The 10,318-nt window shown below is 34.0% G+C and overlaps 1 protein-coding gene across 1 annotated transcript; it reads left to right on the forward strand.

The window, feature by feature from the left end:
* The first annotated feature begins 4,940 nt into the window (after positions 1 to 4,940).
* LOC143587163 (myb family transcription factor EFM-like) lies at positions 4,941 to 7,703 on the forward strand. Its single transcript, XM_077068532.1, has 4 exons — positions 4,941 to 5,142; positions 5,851 to 6,396; positions 6,502 to 6,578; positions 7,197 to 7,703. The coding sequence occupies exons 1-4, from the start codon at positions 4,944 to 4,946 to the stop codon at positions 7,680 to 7,682; spliced, it is 1,308 nt and encodes a 435-aa protein (XP_076924647.1). The 5' UTR covers positions 4,941 to 4,943; the 3' UTR covers positions 7,683 to 7,703.
* Positions 7,704 to 10,318: the final 2,615 nt, after the last annotated feature.

Raw genomic sequence — 10,318 nt, forward strand, 5'->3', positions numbered from 1 at the left:
GCCTTAACATAGAGCGGGGCGGGTCAACCCACAAGATATAGACAAGAGGCTTGAAATCAGGATGTCATGAAGACACAAAGCCAAAACCTATGCGCGTGGCGCATATCACATATGCTCACGCATCACATATGCTCACGCATATCACATATGCTCACGCATCACATATGCTCACGCATATCACATCTGCGCGTGGCGCATCTGCGCGTGGCGCATATCACATATGCTCACGCATATCACATGCTCACGCATATCACATCTGCGCATGAAACATCTGCGCGTGAGAATAAAGAGAAGACCTCGCGCATCCCCAGGATAGGCGCATATCACACATACACAATCAACCATGTCCTTATCCAAATCAGGATAAGGACAACCATGATTGTGCTCATCAGACAACCTTCCAGAAGGTATCTTTTAAGGAATAAAGAATATGCTGATGTTGACAGCTGCCAATGAAGGGTGGACAACTCAGCAAAGCCCATGTGCTACCACGTGATTGCACATGGGTCAGGTGAAATACCTTGGTCAGAGAATAATCAATGAAAAAGCACCAGGTGTCCTAAGGACACGTGGCGCGAAGCAGTAGGAGGAGGCCAAAAAGGCCCTAATTGGGTCCGAGCCCAATCATTGGAAACCCTAATACTATAAATACCACACCACCTCCACAGTGGAAGGTAAGCAAGAAAATATATTCTGAGCCCTTACTCACTTTTACATTCTTATTATCTTCTCCTACAAAATCTTATTCTCACACCGGAGGGTTACCCCAAAGAGGACCCATCTGTCCCTTTCTGAGGGGTAAGTTCACGGTGCTGTTCATTTTGTAGGTGGAAGAACTCATATTCCGGAGAATCATCGATGATATAACACACTCATACCCGAGGAACGTTGATCGTATACCAGTAAGTCGATCTACGCTTTTTCAAATAGTCTACTAAAAAACAAACTAGTTATAATTTGTCAAAACTTGAAAGATATCTTATGGGTTTTCGGTCGGGCATGAACAATGAAATATTTAATAAACTAATGGGGAAATCCGGAACCCGCTTGTATACCAGACAAATACGTGCTGAGTTTTGCGTAAGGTATGGGATAGATTTTAGTAATAGGGTATGAGGTTGGAAATACCTAAACTCGTCCCGAACTCAACCCATTGTCATCCCTAAAAACACGAGCCTTGTTTGTGAGTATTTTTAATTTCTAATAACAATGTGTTTTTTTTATTATTGTATCGTACTTTTATTATGTGATAAACCTTACCAGACAACCTGAACGGTCGAATCGACCCAAAACTTTTAATGTCAAATTCTATAAAATTAGAGCATCTAAAAACAGTGAACCCACTGTAAAATTAAAAAAAAAATTAATCCGCCACTGACCTCCACCACCTCCTTAGACAACCATCGTCGTCTAGGGTTCCAAAATCAAAGGCTGATAACAATCAATCGAAGCTACAAACAGTCGAAGTAGGAGTCATAGACAGATGAAAATAGACAATGGTAAATGAGCAACATGATAGGGGCGGCGAGAGGTGGTGAAACAAAGTGGTGGAAACATGTTTCTAGCTGGAGAGCAAGATGTATATGGAGATAGATGAAAGTACAAAAAAAGAAGCATGGTGTATCACCCATGAAGCCTACCGACCCCTGAGATTATTATTATTATATAAATTTGGGTATGGTAGCTAAACCGGTTACTTAAATGTGTAATTGAATTTTTGCTTTTTCTCCTTGTTTGGATTTTCTAACTAGGTGAGATCTCGTTTTATTAAAGTCGGCTATAATAAAAAGGGAAAAAAAACTATATACCAGACAAATTGAAAAACTTAAATGATTTTGACTTTTTGATAATGTGAAAACTATTTTCTAAAAGTAAATTAAAAATAAATAATCTCACCTTTTATGTATTGACCGATAATAATTTCATCTTTAAAAATCTCTGTCAACGGTCCAACACTTCGATTATTTTTCTCTCAATGGACCTCCGTTAAAAAACACTTAATATCGTTAAGTTTTTTCTGAATTTTAAACCAAAGTTTTAGGGATTTTGATCGGAAGAAGGATACGAATTAACTGATATAAAACTTATCTCGAAACGGTAATCCAAATAATGAAACAATTTTTCAATTTTGGGTGTTTGAATTTCTATTAACAAAAATCAAGATATTTAAATCACCGTTACGAGATAAGTCAGTCGACTAGCATCTTTCTTCTGATTAAAAGCCCTAGAGCATTGATTTAAATTTGGAAAAACACTTAACGACGTTAAGTGTGTCGTTAAGTGTTTTTTAACAGAGCTCTATTAAGAGAAAAATAGTCTAAAGGCTTGAGTATTGACAGAGATTTTTAAAGCTGAGAATATTATTATCAACCAATACATAAAATATGAGATTATTAATTTTCAATTTACCTTTTCTAAAAACATTTTTGCAAAAGATGTCAAAGAGACGAGTATTAGTAATTACAATCATACTTAATTGTAAAGAATGTCTTATACTTAGTCCAATATACGTCTGATGTCGATTACTCATTTACGATTGGGTATTGGGTATACTCGTAAGAATCCGTTATATCTTTAGTTTGTTAAAGATAACCCAATATAAGCTCAATCATATACATGATTATAAAGTTGTATCCCAACTCCGTTCATTTTGAAATACCTACATACATACATACATATATTGTTTTTCTTTGGTATACTCGTAAGAATCCTTTATATTTTTAGTTTGTAAAAATATAAAGTTGTATCTCAACTCTGTTGTATCTCAACTCTGATTATAAAGTTGTATCTCAACTCTGTTCATTTTGATAACCCAATATAAGCTCAATCATAACATGATTATAAAGTTGTATCTCAACTCTGTTCATTTTGAAATACATACATACATATATATTGTTTATCTACATAAAGAAAAGATTATTGGAAAGGTTATTAAGGAAATGTGTAAACTTTTGTAACAAAAATAAAATTCATGTTGTTAAGGGGCATAGCATGAGGAGATGAGGAATGTAAAAACGTGCATAATAAAGGAAGAAGAATCATCTTTTAACATTTGATTGAACTAATACTAATAATTTTCTTTTTTCTTTATTGCATTTTGACAGTAACACACACTCTAACTGTTCACAGCGTCAAACCTAAACTTAAAACTCTTTTACTTTACAAAATTCCCTTTTTAGCTAGAAGAGGTATCTCTAACTTCCATCTTATTAGACTTGTAACTATATCTTCACGAATAGAATAGAACCCCAAAAACTTAAACGTGAACAAAAGATTTATAATTATAATGTAATGTTTGATCATGTTTCGCTTATACATTCGTTCTTATCGCTACAAAGTAGGGGTGTGCAGAAAACCGAATCGAAATCGAATTAACTGAAAAAAACCGCACCGAAAAAACCAAACCGAAGCATTAACCGACGGTTAATTTTTTGTTTTTTTGGCAAACCAAAATTTCAGTTTTGATTCGGTTATCAATTATTAAAAAACCGAAAAAACCGAACCAAACCGATTGATGATAAAGATTATCAAAATGACAAGGAATGGACTAAACCTTTAAAATAAATAAATAAGATGATGAATGAAGATCGGGACTAAACTTTTAATGCTTTTTAATTTTTAAACTCTATTAAGCAACTTTGTATTTGTATAGTTCCACGTATAACACGTGTCTGTTTTTGTTTTTTGAATTCAATATATATATGGACTTTGTTACTTTAACACGTTCTATACAAACTTAAAATATGCATTTTCATTTCTTGATTTTTTTTTTTGCAATGTCAATACATAATTGAAAAAAAAAACAAAAATAACCGAACCGAAACCGAAATTAACCAGAAAACCAAAACCCGAACGTTTTGTATATTCAAATAACTGATTACTTCGGTTTCGGTTTGGGTTTCGCCTAATAACCGAAACGAACCGAACCGTGCTCAGCCCTACTACAAGGAATCGTCGCATCTCTATTCCCTTTGATATGACCAAAAGGAGAGCAAAGCTTTAAAAGATTTAACCTTGGTTTAAGATGCAGTATAATTATAGTTAACTTTATGTTACAAATTTTGGTGTAATTAACAAAGGTATATCTCTCATGCCCTAAATTTATGTGGGAGAGATTTATTTAACAAATCTCGCTCTCCTCCGTCTCTTTGAAAAGTTGGCATCAAAAGCTTGAAAACTTATATGATAGTTTTAGGTTTAGTTTTACAAACATTAGTTTATCAAATTAGTTATATGTTAGATATTGGAAACATGGATCTAAATTTTTCTTGGTATATTGTGTATAGATCTATTCATTAGAAAATATTACTAAAGTTACCATTGGCACCATGAATTTGATATGTAAAATGGATTTTTTTTTTAAGTATAAATGACTTTTGATAATGAACAAATCAGATCCTATTGATTAAAGCATGGAGGGAATACATAACCCTTCACACACTAAGACCCCACATGGAGAAACAACCCTTGATTCCTTATCTTTCCTTCTCCTCTCATATTCCCACACAAAGCTTTCATTTTTTTGCCTTTGTTCTTTGCAAGAAGTTACCATCTCTCTCTCTCTCTCTCTCTCCATTTACCTCTCTCACATCTCTCTATCTCTCTCTCCAAATTACAACTTTATTCTCTCTAGACCTCACCCTTAAAAGAATACTATCCCCCTCTTGATCCTCCTTGTATTCACAAACTACACCTCCCTCAACTAACTCTCTCTCTCTCTCTCTCTCTCTCTCCTTGAGTGTTTCAAACCCTAGAAAAATAAAGAGAGAAATATAAAACTAGGGCATATAACACCCTTTCTTGTTCATCTTTGTTCCAGCATATACACAAACTATTCAATTCCTCTCTTTAATATTAGGGTGTTGTGCATATGCTAGTAGTACTACTGGCATGCTCTTGATCCACACATAAAGATTCATTTTATATACACAAATTAACTTAACATGATGGCATCGGCTTCGGAACTAACTCTTGAATGCAAACCACACATCCTCTTGAAAACAATCGGTGAACAAGTCGGTACAAACGAACATGATCAATCCCGAAAGCTTGAAGAGTTCTTGTCTCGTCTTGAAGAAGAAAGACTCAAGATTGATGCATTCAAACGTGAACTTCCACTTTGCAAGCAACTTCTCACCAATGGTACCGTATTTATCTTCATTTCATACTAAATTTCGCACAATATATATTTGTACGTCTCTTTAAGCTAAGTTCGTTTATTAAATGAGCTCCAATTTAGTCTCGAGATCAAAACTCAATTCGAGCTTTTAACGAGTGGATCAGAATTGTTTACGATTGGCTCAACTAGTATGCACCCCTATTTATAATTCATCAACTTTAAGTTATCTTGAAAAATAGTACCCTAATATTGAGCTAATAACCTCACCGGCCAATGGTATCATCTTTATATTCATTTAATTCTTATAAATGCTAATATATCTTTCATGCATATCAACTATCAAACACACATATAGTTCTTGTATGTGTTTCCACTTTTAGCTTCGAGGTTAAGCTCGTTTAATCTCGTCTAGATTTGAGTTAATCAGTTGGTCTTGAATAGGTCTTGACAATTTGTAACCTGAAAAATTAGTTATGCTAATTATAGCAAGGGATTTTTCAATTGATCCTTGTCTTTAGCTTTATGTGTATGTATTAACTTTCCTTCATATGTAATTTCTTTTCTTCATATTTTAAGATCATTCAAAAGTAACACATGATTCAAGATTCACGCTTAATGCACTTTCAAATTCAAAACATTCCATATATATTTTTTTCTATTTTAGATTAGAAAGTATAACATTTTAATTAGTTTCATTTCTTCATTTTAATTCAACTTTTAACCTCTCTAAGCCATGGAGACATCAAGGCAACAATTACAAACGTACCGCACGAATCAAAATTCTCCGGTTCTCGAAGAATTCATACCTATGAAGAATCCCAACGGTGAATTGGACCCGAACTCGAGCATTGACAACAAGGCGAATTGGATGACCACTGCGCAATTGTGGAGCCAAGCCACCGCCACCACCAACACCGTTGCCACCGATCACATGAAAACAACACCGAATGAAACTGATATTAACTTCAACACTAAACCAAGAAACAATGGAGCTTTTATCCCATTTTCTAAAGACAAAAACTCATCGAACTCGGCGTTGGTGTTGCCGGAATTAGCACTTTCTTCCGGTGAGAAAGATGTTGATCATGAAGAAAACAAGAGTTTTCTCAAAGGTGATACTAGTGAAGTTACTGATAATATTCAAACCACCGCGAATGCCACTGTCGCTTCCGGAACCCCCACGAGCTCTCAAACGCCTAGGAAGACGAGGCGGTGCTGGTCACCGGACCTCCACCGGAGATTTGTCAATGCTCTTCAAATGTTAGGTGGTTCTCAAGGTAATATATATAAGTTTCACTAAGTTTTATGATATTTGATAATTAATAATTATGTGTCATGACTAAAAAATCATAGTTTGATAATTTTGGAACATAATTTTTCAGTTGCAACTCCTAAACAAATCAGAGAGCTTATGAAAGTTGATGGTTTGACCAATGATGAAGTCAAAAGCCATTTACAGGTTTTTTCTCTCTCCCTTGTTGCAAAACACATGCATAAAATAAAATGCAAAATAAAAAAATTAAAAGAAATAAAAATAGAGAAGTGTTAAGCTTGTTGGATTAGTATCACCTTTAGATTAAGCTAAGTATTAATAACTTTTTAAAATTTTCTTTTACTTCTAATCAGTTCTTACCCCGTCAAACGAACAACTTAGAGTTAATAACAAAAATTTGTGCCGAGCGAATGCCAAAATAATTGATATAACTTGCATGAGTTCGATTACATGAGTAGCGAAATCTCTAGAACTATAAGAAATAATTTAAAAAATTAAGTATCTAAAAATATTTAGGGCAATCCTAAATCAATTGCTAATTTAGAAAAGTAATTAATGTTACTTTGTACCTTCTTATCCTACATGCATAAAGTGTTTGTATGCTCAGTCAACATTCTCATGTTGTTGTACAAAACAGACAATGATACTATATTAATGTTGCACGTACAAAGTACAAATAAAACAGAACTACAGAAGCTTCATTTTTTTTATTATTATTATTTTTTTGTGTTTTAACTTTTAACTAATTTTTTTTTTTAATAAAATTTTCTTAACTAATTTATATTTTCGTTTATCATGTTACAGAAATATAGACTTCATACAAGAAGACCAGGTCCAACCCCACAAAACGCCGGCAACACTGCGCCGCAACTGGTGGTTCTTGGCGGCATATGGGTCCCACCAGAATACGCCTCAGCAGCCGGAGCACAAACCCTTTACACCAATGCCACCCACACCAACCCACATTATTGTACACCACAAGAATTCTACTCTAGCCAGGTCCTGCCACCACCACCACCGCAACCACATCATCACCACCAATTCGGCCACCATAATAATATTAATCACATGTACAAGCAATCTTCCCAACCCACACAAAGCTTGCAAGAGTCCAGCGGCCAGGGTGGGGCCACCCCAGCCACTGGAGGCAACCCGTCCGAGAGTATTGAGGACGGGAAGTCGGATAGTGGTGGCAGCTGGAAGGCGGAGAGTGGTGGTGAAACAAAGGCATTGGTGTTAAGGGAAGAATGTGAAGAAAGTAATAGGAGTGGTATTACCCTAAAATTCTAGAGTTTTATTAATTAAATATTAATTATTCGGTATAATTAATTAACTAGTTTTATTAATTAAGTTCATGTTGGTGGTATAAGTTATAAATCACTTATTGAGATTTTAGTATTTTACATATAGAGTGACGGTAAAAGAAAGAGTATAATGAGCAGTGCCAGTTGGTTTTGTTTTAAATTTTAATGATCACTGGTTGTATGTTTTTTTAGGATTTTTCTAATAAGTAAAGTATAAATATTGGACCATATTTTGGCTTTCTTGGCTTTTGATTGGATTTAAAGACCTTTTAATTGTTGACACCTATTTACTACATGGTATTTTATTTGGGAATTTTGTAAAGTACTTGAAAGAACTAAAGGTGAAGATTAGCTAGGTTGTCTTTTAAATTTTTACTGTTTTGAAAACACTTTTTTTATCGAAAGTATATTTTCTTGTAAAATGTAGGATTCCAAACATTGATAAGAAAAAAAAAAGGTTTAAAGTAGAAGAAACATGTAACACACGATTATAAAGATTAATAATAGTTTGAATGAATTTAAGTGTTGTAAAAAACTTGTAGTGTAAGATTCAATCCACCCTAAGTTTACTCCTTTGTCTTCACCGATAACTTTTCTTATAAGAGCGTCTCTAAAGAAGCATAAAGATCAAATTACAAACGATTATCTGTTATTTCGCTTAATTTTAATAGTGATCTCCGGTGTCATTTAAATGATCTAATCATCACCATTCCGTATTTTCACTGGTAATGATAGTGATCTATCACCACTTACAAATCTCATACACTTGGTAGGATCGTGGCTTGTAAATTACAATCTAACGTGTTGTAAAGAATATTACATGAATAACTTTAAGTACTTTTTAAAGTTTTTATCCTTGCTAATCACATGTGTCTTCAGAAATGAAAGTTTTTAAACACTTTGCACACAATTTAAATATGAACTAGACACCTAGAAGTATTAAAGTACGAAATTTAGATCAAGTAAAGTATGAATAACTTTAGTACTTTTTAAAGTTACTTGTGTTAATTTCATTATAAATTACTTGATAGCTAAATGAGAGATTAGATGGATCTACCATTTTGTATTTATTATGTTTGCCTTACATGTATTGGATAACTTATACGTAACCGCATTCACTATAGCTTACCCATAACCATCCCCAGCTCTAAGTTATAAGAAAAATATGAAGAAAATAAATGTGTGATTTGGCTTCTACATTAAATCCTCATCCTCACCTCAATCCTGAGAAACTATAAATACTCCCCCGTATTTGAGGGTCACTATACATCCTTCATGTTTATTTTTTAATATTTTTTTAAGTATTTGTGAGTAGAAGAAAGAGAAAGAATAATAAAATTGAATAAAAGATTTTATTTAATTGAAATGTGGGTATATAAGAGAAATGAGATGCGAAACGTTTTTGAAAAATGAGACATAAATTCATGAAATAGTGGTTTTTTTAGTTAAATTTAAGGAATGAAATAGTTAGCATATTGTGAATGCTCTAATTTAAATATTGTATTGGATAACATAAATATTTCATACTATGTTCTACAACATAATCTTTTGAGGCAGATATGACAATATTACAATTTACAACATAGGACATTACATTTCAAGCATGATTACTTTCACTTGACATTTTTAATCACCTAGTCATAGCATAAATCGAAAGCAACAGCCATAGGCCCACATGCAACCTTATATGATTTGGAGTTTGGACACAAACATTAAACAACTGCCAACAACTTTCTTACTTTCATCACTTTAGTATAACATTAGATTTCTCATTTTCTCTTGTTAAACATTAGACTCAAGGTGGTGGGGTCCACCGCCATGTCACCTCACCCATTCACACACCCCTAAATCCCCAATACCATCTCCCCCCTCCCCCCCCCCCCCCCAAAAAAAAAAAAAAAGCCCTTAACGGGTGTAAATGTTGAAGGTGAAATGAGGTCCACTTCTTTAGCTAGTCACCAAATTTTCTTTACCTTTTAAAAAAAATTGTCTTAATTGTTTAGTTAAGCACTATAGCCTTGTGAAAAGGTGGTTTCGTTAAAACCTCGCTACTTATGTGACAAAGACGTGACACTTTAACAAGCTTTTTTAGTTGAACCACTAGTATATATAATCCACTAACTTTGCATCCACAAGACCCCCCCCCCCCCCAAAAAAAAAAATGAAGAACGTCATGTTTCATGAGTTAACCAAGGAAATCTAACACGAAACGAAACGAAAAAAAGTTTATTCACGTCAAAACACAACAAAAACTTGATAATGGCGTCAACCACATGTCCACAAGAACCTCAAAATTCGCTTATTCACGGGTCGATATGGAGACAACTGGTAACACAAAAAAAAATCAAACTTCCTTACATATTTATTTATAACAATACAAACTTACACCCACAAACAGAGCAACTCGTGAACCCACTAGGCTGACCAAAAACTGAAGCGTTTAGCTAGCATGTTCAATGTGACGAAATAACCCCGGCCTGTTTAGGTTAAACTCCAGCGCACAAATTTGATGTAAGCTTCATGACTTGTTTTCACGTCGTGTAAAAGAACAAGACAAATTACAAACTAAAGAGAAGGGACCCCGGTTTGTTGCTAGATTTAAAAACAAGATAATGTAACAAG

Source organism: Bidens hawaiensis, unplaced genomic scaffold, assembly GCF_021521415.1.
Source record: "Bidens hawaiensis isolate Kalapana, Puna unplaced genomic scaffold, B.hawaiensis_p1.1 tig00035164_1, whole genome shotgun sequence".
In the NCBI taxonomy this organism is placed as follows: domain Eukaryota; kingdom Viridiplantae; phylum Streptophyta; class Magnoliopsida; order Asterales; family Asteraceae; genus Bidens; species Bidens hawaiensis.